Source organism: Macaca fascicularis, chromosome 13 (genome assembly GCF_037993035.2).
Source record: "Macaca fascicularis isolate 582-1 chromosome 13, T2T-MFA8v1.1".
NCBI lineage: Eukaryota > Metazoa > Chordata > Mammalia > Primates > Cercopithecidae > Macaca > Macaca fascicularis.
In genome coordinates, this window is record NC_088387.1 from 97,503,416 (window position 1) to 97,527,937 (window position 24,522).

Sequence of the window (24,522 nt, forward strand, 5' to 3'; positions counted from 1 at the left end):
TAACCATATGTGGTCTTTTGTGTCCGGCCTTCTTTCACTTTGCATAATGTTCCTGAGGTTCAAGCATTGTAGCATTTATCAGTATCAGGGATGTATCACAGTATCAAGGATGCTCATATATAAAAACTGCGCCCTTACTTGTTTCCTATTGCTCCTTGCTGCCAGGCCTTCATGTCTGGTGACTGATACCCGGAGGCAGGCGGAGTTTGCTGGAGCAGAGAGCTCTGAGGAGGAGGGATTGGCATCGGCACCATGGAGCTCCCAGGGCTTAGAGATGGAGCAAAGCTGGCCTCACCTTGGGGAACCATTCCTGTAAATTGACACAAATTAATTTATGTTGATATACTATAAATTTATTAACCCCATAAATGAAAAAACCCGAAATGATCTGTCACAATATATTTACAAATAACTTTCTTATTTGCCTTGTTTTGTGTCAGGCAACATATTACAAATATCGTATTCAACAGAGCATGGAAAAAATTTAGTATCTTAAACTAGGGCAAGAAATCTCAGCATAAACCAATAGATAAATAAATGTAAGTCTGGAATAATGCTTTCCATTCACTAAGATGTTGATTTGTGCAGCAGGATTGTATATGATCTGTTTCTGTTCTTTTTTGCTTATATGAATTTTTAAGTGTAAAAATATGTATGAACATACATGATGAATTACTTGTGTAGTAAATTAAACTCCCCCCCCCCCCACCCCCGAGATGGAGTCTTGCTCTGTCACCTAGTCTGGAGTGCACTGGCACGATCTTGGCTCACTGCAACCTCCGCCTCCTGGGTTCAAGCAATTCTCCTGCCTCAGCCTCCTGAGTAGCTGGGATTACAGGCGCCTGCCATCGCGCCTGGCTAATTTTTGTATTTTCAGAGGAGATGGGGTTTCACCATGTTGGCCAAGCTGGTCTCGAACTCCTGACCTCAGGTGATCCACCTGCCTCGGCCTCCCAAAGTGTTGGGATTACAGGCATGAGCCACCGCGCCTGGCCGTAAATTAAACTTGAAAAGGAAAAAAATAGCTAAGAAAAAGCCATGTGTGGCCAGGTGCGGTGGCTCATGTCTGTAATCCCAGCACTTTGGGAGGCCGAGGTGGGTGGATCACCCGAAGTCAGGAATTTGAGACCTGCCTGGCCAACATGAGAAACCCTGTCACTACTAAAAATACAAAAATGCCTGTTATCTCAGCTACTTGGGAGCCTGAGGCATGAAAATGGCTTGAACCTGGGAGGCAGAGGTTGCAGTGAGACGAGATCGTGCCACTGCACACCAGCCTGGGTGACAGAGCAAGACTGTCAGAAAAAAAAAAAAAAAAAAGAAAGAAAAGAAAAGAAAAAGAAGTCACGTGTGAAAATAAAAAATAATGAGAAAGTTTTGTTAGCCACTTTTCCCCTCCTCCTTCCCCTTTTTAAGCTTTATTCAGACATAATCTACACAACATGAAATTGACACACTGTAACTGCATAATGCAATGATTTTTAGTAAATTTATAGAGTTGTGCCACCATTACCACAATCCAGTTTAGACATCTAATCATTCTCCAAATTCCCTTGTACCTGTTTGTAGTCAATCCTTGCTCTCACCCCTAGTCCCAGGTAACCTCTGATTTGCTTTCTGTCTCTAAAGGATTTGCTTTTTGGGGGGAATTTCATGTAGATGTAGCCATACATGGTCTTCTGTGTCTGGCTTGCATTCACTTAGCATGATGTTTTTGAGGTTCAGCCATTTTGGAGCACTTATCAGTAGGCTATTCCTTTTTATTTAGGATGATGCTTATTAGCAGCCATCTGACCGAACTGTCAAAACTCAACTGACCATAAAAGTAAGGGTTTATTTCTGAACTTTTTATTCTGTTCCAGTGATCTCTATGTTACCAGTACCACAGTGTCTTGATTGTTGTGACTTTATGGCAATTTCTGAAATTAGGCAGATATCCAACTTTGTTCTTCTTTTTAAAAATTGTTTTGGCTACTCCAGGTCCTTTGCATTTCCATACACATTTTAGGATGTTTGTTAATGTCTCCAAAAAGCATGCTGAAATTCTGCATTGAATTATAAGATCAATTTTGAGTAAATTACCAGTTTTTTTTTTAAGTCTTTTTTCTCTGATTTCATTTTGGATAGTTTCCATTGTTATATCTTTAAGTTCACTAATTTTTTCTTCTGTAATTTCTAATCTGCTGTTTATCACATCTAGAGTTTTTTTTTAAAATCTCAGACACTGTAGTTTTCATCTCTGGAAGTCTGACTTGGGTTTTATTTATATCTTCCACGGCTCTACTTAACATGTTCAAGCTTCCTCTTGCTTCTTGAACATACAGAATTTATAATTTATAATTGCTTTAATGTCTCTGTCTACTAATTCTATCATCTGTGTAATTTCTGAATTTTTGATTGGCTGATTTTTCTCTTCATTACAGGTTGTATTTTCCTATCTCTTTGCATACCTGGTAGTTTTAAAAATCAGATTCCAGACCTAGTGAATTTTACCTTGTTAGGTGTTGGATTTTTTTTCTATTCTTTTAAATATTTTTGACCTTTGTCTGGGCTATGGTTAGGTTACATGGAAACAGGTTAATTCTTTAGGTCTTGTGCCTAATGAGACAAGAGCAGAGTTTAGGCCTTATGAATTTGCCCCACTACCGAGGCAAACCATCTCTGAGTATTCTACTTGATACCCCCTGAATTACAGGGTTTTCTACTCTGGCTGGTAGGAAGAGGAGCTGGCCCTGTGTGAACTTTGAAGATTGTTCCCTCTTAGCTTTTCAGGTGGTTTTCTCTGGCCTTGATTTGTACACACATACATGCATGCCTGCGTGTGGGCAGCAGCTCTCAGCTGAATGGGACCCTCTGCATATCCTACAATTCTCTATGTAGTGCTGTCCTCTCTGGTATTGTGCCCTGCTACCTCTAGGTGCCTTAGCTTTCCCAGACTGCCAGCTCTACCTCCTCAGTTCAGGGAAATGTCCTGGCTCCTACTGGATTCTCCCTCCCTGCAGCACAGTCTGGACAATCTCAAGAACTACTATTGAACGTACTTTGTCTGTTTTTTGTTTATTTGTTTCAGATGGGAAAATAAATCTGGTCCCTGTTATTCCTTTGGCCAAAAGTAGATATCCATAACAATTTAAAAGAGTAAAATGTTTTCTAAAAAATGTTTAGTGCTAGCACTCTGTTTTTTTTGTTTTTTGTTTTTTTTTCCTGACAAAACACATCTCACAGTTAAATACTTTTAAGGCAGAAAAAGTTACGAAGGCGCAAAAAAAGGATGCCATAGTATGACTGCCCATAATTTAGTATAATTCCTTTACATCTTTATAAAATCCTGTAAGATTCCGTGACCTGCTTCTTTCACTCAACATTACATCATAAACATGTTTCTATGTCCTTGATGTCTCTTTGCGAACACATGCATATATGCCTGTGTAATATCTACTGTGTTCTGCCACTATTAATGTAATTTTTGTTATTTTTAATACAATGATTTTTTTTTTCTCTTTTTACTTGGTTTGTTTGGTTAAATAAAAAAAAAATCATTATATTTGCCAGAGACGTAGTTAATTTACTCTTTTTTTATTACAGGCTACATTTTTTTTTTTTTTTTTTTGGACACCGAGTTTTGCTCTTGTTGCCAGGCTGGAGTGCAATGGTGTGATCTCTGCTTACTACAACCTCTGCTTCAAGCATTTGGGTCCAAGTAATTCTCCTGTCTCAGCCTCCCGAGTAGCTGGGATTACAGGCGCATGCCACCATGCCCAAATAATTTTTGTATTTTTAGTAGAGATGGGGTTTCATCATATTGGTCAGGCTGGACTTATCTCCTGACCTCGTGATCCACCCGCCTCGGCCTCCCAAAGTGCTGGGATTACAGGCGTGAGCCACCGTGCCCGGTCTTACAGGCTACAATTTTTTTTTTTTTTTTTTTTTTTTTTGAGGCAGAGTCTGGCTCTGTCGCCCAGGCTGGAGTGCAGTGGCCGGATCTCAGCTCACTGCAAGCTCCGCCTCCCGGGTTTACGCCATTCTCCAGCCTCAGCCTCCGAGTAGCTGGGACTACAGGCCCCCGCCACCACGCCCGGCTAATTTTTTGTATTTTTAGTAGAGACGGGGTTTCACCGTGTTAGCCAGGATGGTCTCGTTCTCCTGACCTCATGATCCGCCCGCCTCGGCCTCCCAAAGTGCTGGGATTACAGGCTTGAGCCACCGCGCCCGGCTACAATTTTAAAACTATTTCAAATTTTCTGTGAAAGTTGACCTAACTTCAGACTTTACAGTTTTTTCTTTCACTAGATAGGGTTTATTTATTTTTGGTAAAGATTATATAAATGAAGCTACATATTTTCTCCTTGCTGCTTTCTCTATATGTAAGGTAAGTAATTTTGATTTAGAATATATGGGTCTCCATTTTTTTTCTTTTTCTATTCTTTTTTTTTTTTTTTTGAGACAGAGTTTCATTCTTGTTGCCCAGGCTGGAGTGCAATGGTGAGATCTCGGCTCACCACAACCTCCGCCTCCTGGGTTCAAGCAATTCTCCTGCCTCAGCCTCCTGAGTAGCTAGGATTACAGGCATGTGTCACCATGGCCAGCTAATTTTGTATTTTTAGTAGAGTCAGGGTTTCTCCATGTTGGTCAGGCTGGTCTCGAACTCCCGACCTCAGGTGACAACTTGCCTTGGCCTCCCAAAGTGCTGGGATTGCAAGCATGAGCCACTGCGCCCAGCATCCATTTTTTTTTTTTTTTTCTTTTTCTTTTTCTTGTTTTTTGAGATGGAGTCTCACTCTGTCGCTCAGGCTGGAGTGCAGTGGTGTGATCTCGGCTCACTGCAACCTCTGCCTCCCAGGTTCAAGGATTCTCCTGCCTCGGCCTCCCGAGTAGCGGGACTACAAGTGCGCGCCACCATGCCTGGCTAATTTTTTGTATTTTTAGTAGAGACGAGGTTTCACCATGCTGGCCAGGCTGGTCTTGAACTCCTGACCTCGTGATCCATCTGCTTCGGCCTCCCAAAGTGCTGGGATTACAGGTGTGAGCCACTGCGCCCAGCTTTTTTTTTTTCCTGAATGACTCTAGAGGGTGGGTTTTTTGTTTTTGTTTTGCCACCATCTTCACTTCTAATGTCTTTGCATTAACCCGCCATTTTAAACTATTTTGGTTGTGATCCTTAAAAGAAAAACCTCTTGTATTAGTGTGTTTTTAACCTCATTTATGATGAAATTAATTTCTTTTAGAAAAAATATAGCCTTGGTGTGGTGGCTCATGCCTGTAATCCCAGTGCTTTGGGAAGCAAAGGTGGGAGGATGGCCTGAGGCCAGGAGTTTGAGACCAGCCTGGGCAACATAGTGAGATCTGTTTCTATAAAAAATAGAATAGTTAGCCGGGCACAGTGGTACATGCCTGTAGTTCTAGCTACTCATGAGGCTGAGGTGGGAGGATCACTTAAGACCAGGAGTCGGACACTGCAGTGAGCCATGATCATGCCACTCGTGGGCAAGAGAGCAAGACCCTGTCTCAAAAGAAGAGAAAAAAAAAAAAAAAGAAAAAACAGAAAAAGAAAAATATGTATGTGAGAGGGACAAGATGCTTATCGTATTCTGGATATTACTTTGTGGAGTCAACAGTAAACAATAAATAAGAGACTCCAAGTATGAGAGCAAGCTTTTTGATATTTCTTTCTGGCCTCATCTCACATTCTACCTGTCCATACTGGAATGAAGTTTCCCTTGTGACTTTTTTGTTGTTTGTTTTGTTGTTGTTGTTGTTTTTAGTGTTGGTCTTTTAATTTTATTATTTTAAAAAAGACTTAATTTTTTAGAGAAGTTTTAGGTTCAAAGCAAAACTGAGTAGATGGTACTGAGATTTCCTAACTTTAGACTTTATAGTTTTTTCTTTCACTAGATAGGGTTTGTTTATTTTTGGTAAAGATTATATAAATGGAGCTACATACCCCTTCTCCACTCACTCACATGTACAGCTGTCTTCATTATCAACATACCCCAGAGTCCATAGGTTACATTTGGGTTCACTCTTGGTATTGTACATTCTATGGGTTTGGACAAATGTATGATATGTACCCACCATTATAGTATCATAGAGAGTGGTTTCATTTCTCTCAAAATCCTCTGTGAAATGACCGAGTTTTAGTAGAAAGAACTAGCCTGTGGGTAATGAATTAGAGGAATGCTTAAGAGTTCTGGTCCCAGTTCTGCTACTACACTGGATCTTGGATAACTTCCATCAATCAGATAATCTAGTTCTTCTAGATGAAAAATTTTACAGTTCTATCTTTGCCTAGACTATGTTTGTTTTTGTTTTTTTAGACAGAGGCTTGCTCTATTGCCCAGACTGGAGTGTAGTAGTGTGATCTTGGCTAGCTGCAACCTCCGCCTCCTGGGTTCAAGCAATTCTCCTGCCTCAGCCTCCTGAGTAGCTGGACTACAGGCACCCACCACCACACCCAGCTAATTTTTGTATTTTTAGTACAGATGGAGTTTCACCATGTCGGCTAGACTGGTCTCAAACTCCTGACCTCAGGTGATCCACCTGCCTTGGCCTCCCAAAGTGCTGGTATTATAGGTGTGAGCCACCGTGCCCAGCCAGCCTAGACTATGTTAAGTCTCCCTGCTAGACCGACCATAACCAGCATTGCAGACACGTGACAGTGGCAACTAGAATTAGAATTCATACTTCCATTAATTTATTTCTTCAAAGATTCATTGAGCATCTATTTACTGTGAGACCACTGTGCTAAGCACTGGAGAAACAATGGTTAAAAAGGTCACACTCTGCTCACGTAAGGAACTTGCTATTTAAAAGAAAGACACCTAGGTTAACAAGTGGTTTTAAGACAGGGTGGCAAGTACTTTATGATTAGGAGTGTTGGCCGGGTGCGGTGGCTCACGCCTGTAATCCCAGCACTTTGGGAGGCCGAGGCAGGCGGATCACAAGGTCAGGAGATCGAGACCATGGTGAAACTCCGTCTCTACTAAAAATAGAAAAAATTAGCCGGGCGCAGTGGTGGGCGCCTGTAGTCCCAGCTACTCGGGAGGCTGAGGCAGGAGAATGGCGTGAACCCGGGAGGCGGAGCTTGCAGTGAGCCGAGATTGCGCCACTGCACTCCAGCCTAGGCGACAGAGCGAGACTCCGTCTCAAAAAAAAAAAAAAATAAATAAATGATTAGGAGTGTCCAGGAAGACTCTGCAGGGGAGATATATCTGAGAGGAGGGAAGAATAGGAATGAGAAGTAAAGGAATAATACTTTAGATAGAGTATAGAGAATGTACAAAGCCCCTGGAAGTAAAAGAGAACAAGGTCTGTGCTGTTTCTCAGAACTCAGAAAGTTTACTGTAGCTGGAACACAGAACTATAAAAGGGAACGTGGAGTTGATGAGCCTAGGTTTGTACAAGTTAAGTTTGGGGTGTTGGTTGAAAATGCAAGTATGTGCATCCAGTAGGCAGCTGTACATATGAGCTGAGAGATACTGTTTAGAGATAGAGAATGAAGTCACTAGCATGTAAAGGTCCCTGAAACCCCAAAAGGAGATGAGATCACTGAGGAGGAATAGGTGGAAGAGGATTTTATTGTAGTTCACAGAAAAGAGGTCTTTAAATGGGCTTCAAGGAATCCATGAAGTGGGCAGATACCCTAAAGAAACCAATTTCTGATATTTACTTTGAATACTGTGTTAATAGACAACAATTTCTAAATGTCTGATTCTGTTCTTGCACACTCATCATCATAGCATGGTAGCCTAGAAGTTTCTTGTTTTCAGAAATACAAGAAAACTTACTCTGCCATTACTATGACTTACATGTTCCTTTATTTACTTGGGGCCTATATTAATCAGAAAGAGGTGAAAGCAAAGGATATAAAGCAAAGCTAATGCAGTTATTCATTGGTTTTACTGTCATCACTTAACACAGAAATCAGCAAGCTTTTTCTGCAAAGGGCCAGATAATACATGTTTTCAGTTTTGCAGGCCATAAAGTTTCTTGAACAACTACTCAACTCTTCTGTGTGAAACCAGCCATAGATAATACATAGAGCAGTAAGCATGGCTGTGTTCCAGTAAAACTTTATTAACCAAAACAAGTGGGCTGGATTATGGACCTTAATTTGTCAAACCTGGAAACATGTTGGGAACACATATATTTTGGTACTTCCTATTTCTTAGGAATAGAAGCATAAAACCAACAAAGGCCAAAGAGCCCTTCTATCTGGATTTCCTTAAGCCACAATAAACTGTTTTTGTTTTTGAAAAGGCTGGAACTTTTCCAGAACTTGATTTTGTGCCAACACAAAACCTGGTCCTCTACCAGACTGCCGATCAATTTGGAGCAAGTTTATAATTAAGAGTGGTGACAGAAATTTAAAATATTGCATCTTTAAACGTTCTTATTCTTTCCAGAAAAACTAAACATTTTTCCAGTATTATTTTGAAGCAGTCCATGGAAGAACTGACAGCCCTGCCATTTCATTTCAGTTTGCAACTGGATGAAACCGCTGTTCTCTTCACTGCACGCAGCTTCTGGGTTTTGTTTGTAGTATGAATGCTGACTTTATAAAAAGCAAATTATTATTTTGTGAAAATATTTTTGTCAATCAAAAGTTGGTCTGGAAGAAAAACCCAGGCACCAGATACTCACGATAGGTGGCAACACATCTTTCCCATCATGGTACGGGGAAAGAGGAAGCTCCACCCACTCCATTATTTCAGCTCACTTTGTTCTATGCTGACACAACTCAGATCAAAGACTAGACCCACAGCTGTGAAAGAAACTTGTCAATTTTACGAGAACCGGGGCACTGAAGGCCCACCTTTCCAGGTGGCTTTGTCAAGGAATGAAAGCAGGATATAAAGTCTTCCTTTCTTGACTTTCCAGAGGAAACTTTAAAGTGCATGCCTGAAAATGGACAGAAATACTATTTCTATTTTTTTAATAGAAAAAAATCCTTAGAATAATTTCATGAGGAATTTATTAATGTTTGGCTTACTTCTAGTTAGTTTTTTCCCCTAACGCAGGAGATAAATATTTTGATTTAGGGCTCTGCAATCAATATCAGGAATGCTGCTAAAAACCCATTTGCTGTTTTAGTCAGATTGTCATTTTGGAGGAGGAATGGGGATGCAGATAACTACATAAGTCTTCTAATGTTGGAGGAAGTACTTCTGCAAGCTAAAGTGAAAAAGCTTTGTCAAATTCTTTGCATACAGAAATTGTAAGACACATGGAAACAAAACCCTTTTGAAGGCCACACTCTTGTTCAGGCAACCATATAATTAAAATATGAATTTATAATCCTTTTCTTGCCCACACAGATAGTGTCAGTGATATAAACCAGCCAAAGATGACTTCATTGTCTTGAGGACAAAGAAACTGATGTGGCATAATTTTGATTAAAATCTCTTTGAAAGTTCTGGTGCTCTGGCACAAATCTTTAGATACTTAAAATGATAGTCAAAGGATTTTAGTACTTGCTACCATCACAATGGAAACTCTAAATTGATTTGGCTGTCAAAACTGATAAGCATACTGCCATGTCAAAAATATCTGTATAACTTCGACATTTTATTCAAGTCAAACAGCAGCCTTCTCATTGAAATTCATTTTTAAGCAGTCTTAAAATTTACCTATTTTCTTTCATTTATATAATCAAGGGATTTATTTCAATTATTTTTCAGGAATTGACAATTAATTTTGCATAAAAGTCTGATTAAACAGAGTAGACTAATCAGGTGTGTATCACTGTCATTACCTATTAGAATCTCAAAGTGACAGAAAAGAAATAAGAAAAGATATTATCACCCAGGACAAAGAGAATGGAAGTCAGTGCCAAAGAAAGGTTAAAAAAGAAAAAAATTTTTGGAAGCCAGAAAGTTGACTGAGGCTGGAGAGGAAGCTGCAACAGCAGCAGCTGAGAGTGATGACACCAATGAGTAGTCTGAGATACCCTGTGGAGATAAATTATCCTTGTGCAAATTGGCAAAAACAAAATCTCACACACAATGAAAAAACCACATGCGAATTTTGAATTAATGTACTAAAATCCATTGTGTGGGGAACACTTTCATTGAATTCTCATAGAGATCAATGAGAGAAATTAAAAAATAAGAGAACAGGCTGGGTGTGGTGGCTTACCTGAGGTCAGGAGTTCAAGACCAGTCTGAGCAACATGGTGAAACCCTGTCTCTACTAAAAATACAAAAATTAGCTGGGCGCGGTGGCGCATGCCTGTAATCCCAGCTACTCGGGAGGTTGAGGCAGGAGAATCACTTGAGCCCAGGAGGTGGAGGGTGCAGTGAGCTGAGATTGCGCCACTGCACTCCCAGCCTGGATGACACAGTGAGACTCCGTCTAACAAAAAAGAAAAAAAAAAAGGGAATGTACTTTGTATACAAAATGCTCAAAATTTTAGAGTCAGACAGGTCCTTACAGATCCTCTAATTCAATCATCTCAGCTACAAAAGGGAGATAAGCCTCAAACCAGTCATTTAGTGTCAAAAGCTGAGTCTGAATCCTGGGTCTCCAGACTCCCATGTCAGTCAGTATCTTTCCTCTTCCACACACTGTTTTAATGTCCGAGCAAGGACATGAAGGTGGAGAGAGACCTAAGCCTGTATGGATTACTCAGAACAACATAAAGTTGTGACCCTCCTACCTGCTCCTGGATACTGGAAGACATTCTGCTGTATCTGAGGATTGATTCCAGTGCCAAACTGTCCTCCCATGTTTCCTGTCATGCCTCTGCTCACCATGCTGTTGCGGTTGGCCAAGGATGCTTCAGGATTTGCTGCTAGTTGTGAAAACGGGCTGGTAGAAGCAGGTGGGGTTCCTGGATTTGTACCATAGTTTGGTGGATAGGGGAATTGCTGTGGAGCACCCTGAGGAAGACGGGGGTTCCCCATTTGAACTGGTAGTCCAGATGAGGGAGGGAGGTTGTTCCCAAAGCTTTGTTGCCTCATAAGCATGGCTCTTTGCTGCTGTATTAGCTGCCTCTGTCGGTGCTGTTGACTGTACAATTCCCGCTGACGTTGTGCCAACATTTGAGCGTTCAGGGGTGGCTGAAAAGCAGGAAAAAACTCACTTACTAAAATTATTATAATCACTCTCTATCCTGGAGAGTTTATTGGATTAAAGCCTACTTTCGTGGGGCAATAAAGTACATAGCAATTATCACTGTACAAGGGAAACTAAAACAGAAAAGGAACAAAAACCTCAAGTAACAAACACAGGAGAAAAAATGAATTAAGTACATTTTACAGACTAAAAGTAGTCAAGAAATGCTAAACAATATCTGACCATTATAAACGAGCACGTAAATTCTCAATTAAAAGTTACACAGAACTGAAAAATTCAAAGAAAGTATATATTGATTAGTATTACAATATTGGCCATGAACATTATTAAGAGAAACATGAAAACCATAAGGAGGTGAAAGAAAATGTGCTTAATTACTTCTGTCCTATCCTTCATTAGATCATTAGAAGACTTTTTCTTTTTTTTTTTTTTTGAGACGGAGTCTCGCTCTGTCACCCAGGCTGGAGTGCAGTGGCTGGATCTCAGCTCACTGCAAGCTCCGCCTCCTGGGTTCACGCCATTCTCCTGCCTCAGCCTCCCGAGTAGCTGGGACTACAGGTGCCTGCCACCTCGCCCGGCTAAGTTTTTTGTATTTTTAGTAGAGATGGGGTTTCACTGTGTTAGCCAGGATGGTCTCGATCTCCTGATCTCGTGATCCGCCCGTCTCGGCCTCCCAAAGTGCTGGGATTACAGGCTTGAGCCACCGTGCCCGGCAGAAGACTTTTTCAATTCCAAAAAATTTACTGTGTTTCTGGTAAGAAGAAACTTAGTTTTCCTCTTTCCTCACTGAGATCATTATCTGACTTTATTTAAACAAATAAAATACGATTATAGGTGATTTTAATTTTCTTCATTATACTTTTCTGTATTTACCAAATTATCTACAATGAACATGTATTACCTTTACAATTAGAAAAAACCTACAAATACCATTAAAAAAGGAAGATTCAGAAATCTAGGATCCAATGCCTAAGAAAATATCACTTAAAAAGAAAATAAGTAGAAATAAAATAGTAAAAAAAAAATAAATGAAAAGAGCTATGTTGTATTATTATTGGCGTTTCAGATTATTCCAGGCATTAGTGTAAGTGGTTTAACAGTTGTAATATTATGGATGAGGAAAAAAGTGGTCAAATTAGGTTAAAATCACTTTTTCAATATAACATGGCATATCAATAAAGGCTTCTTCAGAAAATGTCAATTCAGATTGAGAATCTGGTTAAAGCATACAGCTCTTGCCAACTACATACAGTTGAATCTAGAAGACACTATGAAATAAGACTTTCTGATAGGAATTATCTTTATGTGAATCCAAAAGTGGGGTCTTATTTCCTTACAACCTAATTACTCCTGAATTAGCTAGCACTAAGATTGATAATTTGTAAGACACAGAAACTGAAATCTGGATCCATGAAGATGTCAATATCTGCTGCTTACCAACAGCTTCAGTCAGTGCAGTCACATGATGCATAAAGACATTTCAGCAATAAGGCATTTTAGTAATAAGACATTTCAGTTGCACACGACGGACCAAATTCGGTGGTCCCATAAGGTTATAGTACTACAGTATTTTACTGTACCTATTCCATGTTTAGGTACGTCTTGATATACAAATACCATAACAATTGACTACAGTATTCAGTACAGTAACATGCTGTACACGTTTGTAGCCTAGGAGCAATAGGATATACACATAGCCAGGATGTATAAGTAAGCTATACCATGTAGGTTTGTGTAAATACACTCGATGACATTTGCGCAATTACAAAGTTGCCTAAAAACACATTTTTCAGAACATATCCCTGTCTTTAAGTGATGCATGGCTGTACTTATCCCTTTTAATAATACAGGTGCTGGCTTCCTGTATTTGCCCGTAATCCATCTAGTTCCATATTGTGGAGAGGAAAAGAATACTGTTTGAATCCTCTCTAAAATTCCTTATCTCTCAGACTTTTACATCAACTTTGTTATGAAATAAAAGTAAGTAGTTGAAACAAAAAATTTTTAAGTATGTATGGGGGTAAAGTAGGGAGTGAGTAATAGGTAACATTTAGAAGTCCACCTAGTTCTTTTTATGTTTAAAGTTCTAATGGCACTGGGTTTATTAAAAAAGGGATTTAAAAAATAAATAAAAGCTAGAAAATGCTGATGTTCAGACTGAATATAGTACACAAGATAGTTAAGACAGCTTAGCAATGTGACTGGGTTTTGATCAGGTTTCGGGTACCGTTCACATAGTTTCATATCAGAGGCTTCCTGTTACTGGTGCTATTCACTACAGCAATAAGAGCTTTTTCTACTTAGTCATCCGGTATCCAATAACAATGACAATAATAACAATAAAACAAAACAAAGCACCATTTGCTTTAGATCAAATATCAGTAAGAGGTACAAAGTAATTCATTCTAGAAGAAAACTACACTACAAACATCATTAAAAGATCAGCTCACAGACCATTTCAAAGACACTCAAGTCAACACTTTACGAAACACTGTGTGGGTTAAAGAAGTACTAATGACGTCTGGTTTTCTCACATTACCTGAGGTGTAATTTGCTGTTGCATGCCTGATCTCATATTGATGCCAACAGGAGCAGTTGCTGCAAACTGGTTTAAGATAGCTTGCCGATTTTGGTGTATCAACTAGAGAAAAATGGAAACAGTAAGATACCATATTTCTACACACAAGCACAACACTGGCCTTAGAAAGTAACACAAACTTTCTATTGACTACTAAAAAGTTTTAGTGTTGCAGGTTTGGTAAAATTATTTCCTATGTTTATTTTCCAAAAGGCTGGTAGTTTCTAACATTTATAAAACACTTATTTGCCTCCAAAACACTATGGCAAAGTATTTAAAAGTGGGATACACATTGCACTCCAGCCTAGGTGACAGAGCGAGACTCTGTCTCAAAAACAAACAAACAACAACAAAAAAAACATGTTAATAGTTATTTTAGATAACTGCTGTAATGGAGAAGAAGAAATATCAGCCTTAGGTCTTAAAATATTATAAATGTAAAAGCAGGTATACAATAAGGGCACATTTTACAAAGGTCTGGAAGATGAAGGGAAAGTTGAGCAAGCTGGATGGTATTCTCACTTGGAGGTACTATGTCTGGTGAATACATATTTGGGGAAAATCCAATATGATTTCATTAGCTAGACAGTATTACGTAAGAAACAAATGGTCTGAAAAAATGGATTATTTAACTAGAAAAAGTAATTACTTTAGACCAGTTTCCCATATTGATATGCTAAAAAACATTGTTCTGCAGGATATTAATAGATGTGCTGGGAAAACAGCATTCTGTGCTGTATTAAGTATTGGAAATGATGGGTTACACAAGGTAAAATAGATTTATTTACTGCAGAAATTTTATAAGCCTTTAATTGGCCAAAAGCACATTGTGGATCTCCAAGAAGGGATATACTATGCAATTTATTTATCATGAACCTTTTTTTCTGACATCTAACCATTAATACCCATCTCCCAGAACAGTTTTCTATGAACACTGGTTTGGAAGATCAGTCTAGATCAGGATTAGGGTTCCAGGTCATAGGCATGCCAGGTATGCCTTAACTGTATCTGATAACAAAAGAAGTATTCTTGGAAATGAGATTTTCTTGCCAACAATCTATAGCTTAAAACATTTCTTCCTCAGTAATTTGATATGAATAAACTATTCAGGAAGATAACAGTAACAATAATATTAATACTATTTTATGTTTATATTATACCTTATATAACACAAATTATATGTATATATCATACATTAATATATTTCAATATATTGTACATAAACTAGAAAGCCTACGAAAGTTTTCTAAGAATCCAAAGAGCTATAAACGTGATTAAATCTCTTGTCACCAAATAGCTCAACTCTTAATTCTAGCTTCAGTCATTTTCTGACTCCCATTAGATCAGAAAACAAACCAATTTCTGGGAAAAGCTCATTATAATATAAATGTTAAAATGACAACTCTAAGGCATTGTGGAATAAGTTAAAACTTCTTTTTGAAGTTCTGAGTTACTTCAAAAAGAAAGATACCAACATTATAGTTTTAAAAGTCAAAAAGACTCTTAAATACCAAAACTGATATACTTCTTAAACTTGAAAGACCATGAATATAAATTTAAATAAACCAAGTTAATTTGATAAAGATTTACTTAAAAACTCAGTACATTCAAGATACTGTATAAAGTTTGCAGTTACAAAGGTGAGCAAATTCCTGTCCTTCTGGGAGTTCCCTACTGAATGGCAAAAGCCAATGCACAACAGTAAAATGCACAGGTGCTTTGTCTGCATAGACAGACACATCTACGGCAGCACAGGGGAGCAGCTCATTCAGCCTAGGGATGAAGACAGGGACCATGAAGCATGAGTGAGCTCAGCAGAGTCTTGAAGGATGAGAATGCGAGGTGGCAAGGAGGAGGGCAGAGTTAACTTGAGGCAGAGGGAACAGCAAGTATAAAAACAGGAGAGGAGGCAATGAGGACAGGTAAAAATACATTCCAAACATATAGATTTATATATTCTTTGAATTGTGAGATAATATACAAATGAAATGGGTAGGGATGGAAGAAAGATGCCTGACAAGTAGTAACAGGCTCTTTTTAAGAAGAAGGAATTATTCTAAATAGCATAAATCTACAAGTACTTTCTGTTATAGGAAACCTGATCTATTTCTGCGCTTGAATTAACCCTTGTTCATTTTTTTCCTCCCCTGACTATCTGTGTGTGCAATGTAGTGCTGTGTACATCTGTCCTACTTTGACCTGCTTCTTTTCTCCAATTATTAAAATGCTTTGTTTTTTAACAAGTAGGTCAAGTTCCACTTATTCCAACAAAGCCTTCCCAAAAGGATCACTCCATTCCTTAGCTCCTTGGAAATCTTAACTTTCAGAGAGGTGGGGGATGGGAGGAGATTAGTTGTTAGTCCTTAGACACAAACACAGGTTAAAAGGCTTGTTGTAGAACAAAAGGAAATGTAGGGCTTGTGGCCAGTGGAAGAGGGCAAACCCATTCACAAGTATAAAATAAACACACGCAGTTCAGGCTAGCTGTCACTTTATCTGCCGGAATGGATATTCTTCCCAATGCTTTACCAAGAAGTCCTTCTATAGGAAACCTAAAAGATGATTATCTAGCCTAGAGGTTCTCATCTAGGGGTGATTCTGCCAAACAAGGGACATTTGGCAAGACATTTTTGCTGATCACAACTTGGGGAGGAGGTACTGCTGACGTCTAGTGGGCAGAGGCCAGGAATGCTGCCAAACATCCTTAATGCACACAACATCTCCCCCATATCAAGAATTATCCAGCCCCAAATGTTAAAGTGCCAAGGTTGAGAAACCCTGAGCTAGCTACTGCACAAATTCTTGCAAAGACAAAAGTATTCTTTAAAGAAGCTTCTTGTTCTATCAGGCATTTTTTATTGCTAGAAACCTAAAGGTAAAATGTTTGTCTTCTTTTCTGTCCTTTAATCCTAATTCTGTTTTCTGATCACTTCTATTCTCTACAATATATAAAAGATGATCAATAGTGGTTCTTATAAAGTCAGATACATACATTTGTTCAGTACCCTAACACATACAAATCTGGACTTCACTTGTTTTAAGATTGCTAACTATACCATATTTGTTTATGTGTCTCCCTGACACTTTTTCTTTACGTTATTCTCCTCTTGATAGTTACGAAGATCATGATCCTTGCTGGGGAAGAAGAAAACAAAACTGGAGTAGAAAAATTGTATGTTTTGTCAGCTAATATGATACCATTTTCTTTTTCTTCTTCTTCTTCTTTTTTTTTTTTTGAGACAGAGTTTTGCTCTTGCGGCCCAGGCCGCAAGAGTGAGATCTCGGCTCACCGCAACCTCCGCCTCCTGGGTTCAAGCGATTCTCCTGCCTCAGCCTCCCAAGTAGCTGGGATTACAGGCATATGCCACCATGCCTGGCTAATTTTGTATTTTTAGTAGAGACAGGGGTTCTCCATGTTGGTCAGGCTGGTCTCGAACTCCCGACCTCAGGTGATCCACCTGCCTTGGCCTCCCAAAGTGCTGGGATTACAGGCGTGAGCCACCGTGCTCAGCCTTCTTTTTATTTTTTCATTTTTTTTATTATGATTTTTTCTGTCACCCAGGCTGGAGTGCAGTGGTGCTATCTCGGCTCACTGCAAGCTCCACCTCCCAGGTTCATGCCATTCTCCTGCCTCAGCCTCCCGAGTAGCTGGGACTACAGGTGCCCGCCACCACGACTGGCTAATTTTTTGTATTTTTAGTAGAGACGGGGTTTCACTGTGTTAGCCAGGATGGTCTCGATCTGCTGACCTCGTGATCCGCCCACCTTGGCCTCCCAAAATGCTGGGATTACAGGCGTGAGCCACCGTGCCCGACCTATGACACCATTTTCTAAAAGCAGCAGGTCTACCCATTTTTGCTGTTGTTATTTTTCCTGAAATAGAATTTTAAACGTCCTTTATTGATATTATGGATATATTTCTTGGGTCTTTGCTCATTTGAGAAGTAAGCCGGTATTACACCTAATGGCTTGTAACTTTGTATTACTTTTTAATCATCAGCTCCTTCCTTCCTTTTTGCTGTTTTTTGAAAGTCTCAACCAATACAGATATACTAGTTTCCTAGGATGTTTTTCATATCTCTCCTCCCAACTGGGAATTTATTCATAACTCTATAATTGAATTTAAAATGTTATAATCTTTTTACTCCTTTACACAAGGATTAACAAGTATATACTGGCCAGTGAGATATACTTAGGGTCAATAAATGATATCTATTTATATATTTTATTTTTTTTAACATGTTTTTAAACTGATCTTAAAATTCACTAAAAAGAAACAAACTATAATGTATATCTGAGTATACTCCTCTTTTCTTTTCTCAAATCATTAGGCATGGTGCTAAATTCTTGCTATGAGATGCTTACAGTCTCCTGTATTTGGGAAGAGGGAAGGAGATGATATAACCAATAAGTGAACAGATGGGTATCAATCCAGTGAGGTAAATATATTATGAATAGCAGATTACAAACTGGGTATATTCTGGATACTAGTCCTTTGCCAGTCATATGGGTTGAAAATATCTTCTTTGAGTCTTTGTCTTGCCTTTTAACCTTGCTTATGGTGTCTTTTGTCTTGTAGGTCTTAAATTTTAATGTAAACATTAACTTTTTCCTTTACGTCATTTTAAAGAGGCTATAGAGATATTTTCATATTCATATTTAGGTCATTAAAACACTTAGAGTTTATTTTTGTGTCTTGTATAAGATGAGGATCTAATTTAATTTTTTCCTCCTCATGAATAGTCAAATGTACCAGCATTTATGATGCATGCCATTCTTTCCCCATTGTCACCTCTGTCTCTTATTAAGTCTCTCCAATATGTCTGGGTGTGTTTCTGGGCTTTCTATTATGTAGAGCTATTATGCAGAACCCTTTATTATGCAGAACTCTATTATGGTAGAACTATTTATCCTCATGCTAGTTCCACACTGTTTTAATTTTTTTTTTAGAGACAATGTCTTGCTCTGCCACCCAGGCTGGAATGAGTAGCACAACCACAGCTCACTGCAGCCTTGAATTCCTGGCTCAAGCCATCCTCCCAACTTAGCCTCCTGAGTAGTTGAGACTACAGGTGCATATCCCCACATCTGGCTTTTTGTTTTTTGTTTTTTTTGGTAGAGACAGAGTCTTGCTATGTTGCCCAGGCTGGTCTCAAACTCCTAACCTCAAGCAATCTTCCTGCCTAAGCCTCTCAAAATGGGGGGATTATAGGTGTAAGCCATCACATCTGGCCTGCTTTAATCTTTAAAGCTTTGTTTTAAATCTTGATATCAGTAGAGCAAGTATACCCTCATTTTATTAATACTTTAAGATTGCACTGATGCTTCTAAAACATATTTAGCATCTATTTGTCAAATTCCACGTTGAGATTTTGTTGGAATTCCACTGAATTTACTGATTAAATTTGGAACAATTGTCATCTTTTTACTAGCAACAATGAATTAGAAGATATAATTTCTTTCATGAGTATTTTTTATTTGGATATTCTTCTTGCCTTTCAATTATGACTTTCAGTCTTCTAAGTTTTCAACAGTGTGAATTTCTTTTTTTTTTGAGATGGAGTTTCACTCTTGTTGCCAAGGCTGGAGTGCAATGGCACAATCTTGGCTCACTGCAACCTCTACCTCCCAGGTTCAAGTGATTCTCCTGTCTCAGCCTCCTGAGTACCTGGGAGCATGCCACCACACCTGGCTAATTTTTGTATTTTTAGTAGAGACGGGGCTTCACCATGTTGGCCAGGATGGTCTCAAACTCCTGACCTCAGGTGATCCTCCCGCCTTGGTCTCCCAAAGTGCTGGGGTTACAGGCATGAGCCACTGTGCCTGGTCTGAATGTATTTTTAATTAATTTTCTAGTAAAAAGAATTTTCATTTTTATTTCTTGTTCTTTTATCTAAAATCCTTGCTGAACTACTCTATTTGTTCTAAATTCCCTATAGATTCTTTAGGATTTTCTATATAAACAGTTGTATTATTTACATGTAATTTTGTTTCTTTCTCATGTTTCCTTTTTATATTTCAAAATGACTTAATTTTTAGTGCACTAATGGTATTCATTTTTTGTCTACACTGACATGTACTTAGTCACGCACAAAAAAATAAAACCTGTCATTTAATAGGATTTAAGTCAGGATACTACCTCAGTTCACTATTTTATCCCGTTAATTTAATTATATAACTTTAAACAATACATTTAAACCTCAATTTCTTGATTTAATCAGGCACTGTTATTGCCAACCCACAGCCATTTATTCTCCCCTTCTTTCTTGAAGACAGAATAGATTTTGTTCAGCTGACCATCCCAAATCACACAACTCCAGGGGTAATGCAGGAGTACTTTCAGTCAGTCTTTGCGAACCACTGGCTAAGGGTGTACATGTGACTCAGTTCTGACTAGTCAGACATGTGAAGTATTTTTCCCCCTTTTAAATTTTTTTTTTGGTTCCTTTTTTTCTTTTTTTGGTGGGGGATGGGGTGGGAAGACCTTCTGGAAAAAGTTTCCTGGTTTTTGGAAAGAGGTACATAGGAAAGAAACAGTCCCTTTTCTTCTGCTAGTTATAGTTTTGTTTGCCTATGATATTTGTAATCATGGCATGCCAAGGATTGCAGAGCAAAAAGAGAAAGAACCTAGGTCCTTGATAACATCCCTGAATCTCTGAAGTAACCATACCTTGGTCTGCCTCCATTTTGAATTGTCAATTGGGTCAAAGTATTTTCTTTATTGTTTTACTATGCTGAGTTCATCTTTTTTTCTTTCCTTGTGGCTGAAAGCATCTTAACTAAGACAATGACTGAGAACCTTGGCCAGACCTGCTCACAGAAAGCCCTTAAGTGGACACATGGAAAATTCCTAGTATTTGCAGTACAAGTGAAGCTGAGTGACCTACTGCTGAAACAGTAAGAACTTATGGCTTAGAACAGAAAGGACAGGCCTGGATATGTGGCTCATTAGATAGCAGAGTTACTGTCTTAGTTGGCAGTAGAAGTTGTTTTTGCGTATAGACATATCTGGGGTTTATAACATAGTGAGCCCCAAATTCTGTGTTTCTTCGACTTGGTGGATACTTTATACTCTGTTGGGCTACCATGCCATCTCTGGATAGGCATCCATGAGATTTAAAGGAAGCAAAGAACAGCAACTTTCACCTATTTGCATCTTATTCTCATACCTTTGCAGGGCTTCTCTGCTTATCGGCTGTTTCAGGAGCAAAAGAAAGCCAAAACAGCTTTTTTTCTGAACCAAGCATGAATCATCATTCCATTCATTCATGAACCTGACCTAGACCCTTGGTCTGGACTTGCTCATTGACCCTTTAATATTAGGCAGTATTTACAGAACTTTACATTGTAAAATGAGAAGCTAGCACACCTATACTTTCCTTTACTTTTTTGGTTTAGCCCTTAATCACATACTGCTTGCAGCGTCACTTAACTTTTCAGGTATGTAGTCAAAACGGTTTCCGGTTTTGTAGTCAAAAAGCCAAGCAGTTGCCTGTTTCTTTTATTCCTTGTATTCTTTATAGTACCTACTACAGTCCCCTTAAATATGCTCTGTGAAAAATTAAACACGGGGAAACTATTAAGCATTTCTTATTCTGGTGCCCTCTATCTAAAGATGAATGGAAAGCTACAAGAAGTAGTTTGTCTTCAATTAATATCTCAGAACATTTATGATTCCTTCTCTTTCTCTTTTCCTCTCTCTTCCTTTAATTCTTCTTTGAATCCTTTACTCCACCCTAGCATTTAAAAAATTATTCCTTTTATTGTTATTCTATCATTTAAAAAAAATTTCCCTTTCTTAGTTCTCCTTTTCCTCTCTTTCATCATCTTCCTTTTTTTAAACAGAATGGAAGCACATTTTATATCACATATTATGTTTATTGAATGCAACTTTATAGTAATAGCTAGTATTTATCAACTGCTACAATATGCCAGGCATTATGCTACAAGCTTTACATGTTTTGTCTCATCTATTCCACACAACCAGCAGTGAGGGAAAGGAATTCTTTATTAGACTCTTTTTATAGATGAGGAATTAGAGGCTTTAAAAGGTAAATCATTTGATTAAGGCAAACCACCTAAGTTTAGAACTGGGACTTGAAACTAGAACTCTTAAAACCATTATATCACATTGCCTTTCCAGTATAATTTATCTACTTCCTTCTCTTCGTTCCTGAATTAGTAAGTCTCCAGGGAACCTCTTTAAATACTTTCATAAAAATTCAAAGCAATATACAAATCTCATTTTAGAAACTACGAGATTCATAACAAGAAGGAACAATCTACGGCTCAGGTCCCCCTTTCCACAGCATTGTTGTTTTTTTTTTTTGAGACAGAGTCTTACTCTGTCGCCCAGGCTGGAGTGCAATGGCATGATCTCGGCTCACTGCAACCTCCGCCTACCGGGTTCAAGCGATTCTCCTGCCTCAACCTCCATAGGAGCTGGGATTATAGGCATGTGCCACCATGCCCGGTTATTTATTTTTTGCACTTTTAGTAGAAACGGGGTTTCGTCATGTTGGCCAGGCTGGTTTCGAACTCTTAACCTCAAGTGATCCACCGGCCTTGGTCTCCCAAAGTGCTGGGATTAGAGGTGTGAGCCACCATGCCTGGTCCATAGCAGACATTTTTAACCATTTGCTCTTGTGGTCCTTAATGATTATCTCCGTATCTGTTGCTTATACAATCTTAAATATTCATGCCACTACGCCTACTCATTTCCTGTCATACGAGAGAAGATTGAACTCACTCACAACTCCCAGGCCCCCAAACTATCTTTTCCTTCATTCTCTTAATATAATAACATCACTAGGCATCAATCTCTCCAACCTCAAACAATATAAATAAACTTTATTTTCTGTTCCAATAATCATAAACAGTATCTCTTGATGGTCTACTTTGTAAATTAAGCTGGTTCTCTTAATTTAACAATCGTATGATGTTCCTCTTAAATGGTATGTAACTCAAAAAATAAAAATTAAATTGTCTTTAAGTTGTAGGTCTCAAAGTGCTTTATTAGGAGCCTACTGTCTTTAACTGAGTGAAAGGCCCCTTATCCCTTTCCTAGGAGATCAAGGACGGCTCTTCAAATCTTTCATGAAGGTTCCGGGAGTGGACTTGACACTTTTATTGTAGAACTGGGCTGCCTTGCACAGAGTTTTGGAATATACCTTTAAAAAGTATCACCTGCTGGCCAGGCGCGGTGGCTCACGCCTGTAATCCCAGCACTTTGGGAGGCCGAGGCGGGCAAATCACAAGGTCAAGAGATCGAGATCATCCTGGCCAACATGGGGAAACCCTGTCTCTACTAAAAATATAAAAATTACCTGGGAGTGGTGGCACACACCTGTACTTGGGAGTCTGAGGCAGGAGAATTGCTTGAACCTGGGAGGCAGAGGTTGCATGGGTTGAGATCGCATTACCGCGCAATAGCCTGGAGACAGAGTGAAATTTCATCTCAAAAAAAAAAAAAAGTATCAACTGCTAAACAAGAGCACTCACCTGCTGTTGTCCCTGTAATCGCTGTTGTAGTTGAAGTCGAAGCTGGTTAGGTGCAGCCGGAGGTCTGTTTAGAGTTTGCCTGGGCTGCATGCCCATGCCAGGTGAAAAAGCACCTCGGGGAGGTGTTACTTGAACAGGCATCGTCCCCAGTGAAGGTTTTTGCCTGACCATGCCTTGGAAAGGGCTAGGGAGATTGGCAGTAGGAGAAGGAGAAGAGTAAGGCTGGGAATAAAGGTTGGGTCTTTCTTCCATCATCAAAGGTGGTGTTGCTTGTTGTGGTGGAAATCTCTCTGATAATACATCTAATCCGCCCCCCTGTTAGAAAAGAAGCCAGAATATTTTACAAGTAAATTTCTGCCAATAAGTGACATGCTTCTGTATTTCTAGAAAATATCATCATATATTCATTCTGAATTCATGCTCTCCAGAAGTTTACTACCTAAAGAAATCATTTATAAAAGCTGCTTTTGAAATGGAGTAACAGATAGCTGAGATATTTAAAATGTCCGTACAGAGATGGCAATATAGTTAAAATAAAGGCTCCAAATCAATGAAATATAACTAAAAGGTTTGGAAAAAAACTTCATTGCAAAGCCTAAGAATCAACAAACTTTACATTTAATAGCTTACTATAGGAAGTAGATCCTTTTTTTTTTTTTTTTTTTGAGACGGAGTCTCGCTCTGTTGCCCAGGCTGGAGTGCGGTGGTACCATCTCGGCTCACCACAAGCTCTGCCTCCCGGGTTCATGCCATTCTCCTGCCTCAGCCTCCTGAGTAGCTGAGACTACAGGCTCCTGCCACCAAGCCCGGCTAATTTTTTTGTATTTTTAGTAGAGATGGGGTTTCAGCATGTCAGCCAGGATGGTCTCGATTTCCTGACCTCATGATCCGCCTGCCTCGGCCTCCCAAAGTGCTGGGATTACGGGCTTGAGCCACCGCGCCTGGCCTATAGGAAGTAGATTCTTAAAGGAAGGATCAAGCAGGCATTTTTCTATCTCAGATATAAAATTCATGCTTTTATTTGGAAAAAAAAAAAAAATCCACAGCTGATGTAACAGAAAGCTGTAGTGTTATGGATTCCAAATGTTTTCACTATTACCCACTGTAAGAAATATAAATTGTGACCTATTTGCACACACGCACATGTGTGTATGTGTGTGTGTAAGTATATGCAACTGAAAGCAGTTTCATAAAACATGACATCTTTTTATGGGTTATGCATTCTCACACTTTGTATTCTACACTATTCTACTCTATTTAAAAATGCTGGTCAAGATGCACTAAAGTGCTTTTATCACCCATCATCTAAAAAAGGCTAACCTGGAAGTTGGAATACCATGGAATATACTGGCAGAAGACAAGCGTGAATG

The 24,522-nt window shown here is 39.0% G+C and overlaps 1 protein-coding gene across 4 annotated transcripts in view; it reads right to left on the reverse strand.

Moving 5' to 3' along the window:
• Positions 1–24,522, reverse strand: part of NCOA1 (nuclear receptor coactivator 1) — a 130,968-nt gene that overhangs the window by 18,466 nt on the left and 87,980 nt on the right. For all 4 annotated transcript variants that reach the window (XM_005576422.5, XM_005576420.5, XM_045369693.3 and 1 more), the window contains exons 14-17: positions 23,153–23,467; positions 13,613–13,714; positions 10,655–11,057; positions 139–310 (exon numbers count right to left, since the gene is read on the reverse strand). In XM_005576422.5, the coding sequence (XP_005576479.1) occupies positions 139–310; positions 10,655–11,057; positions 13,613–13,714; positions 23,153–23,467 (992 nt within the window). The remainder of the gene's footprint in view (positions 1–138; positions 311–10,654; positions 11,058–13,612; positions 13,715–23,152; positions 23,468–24,522) is intronic.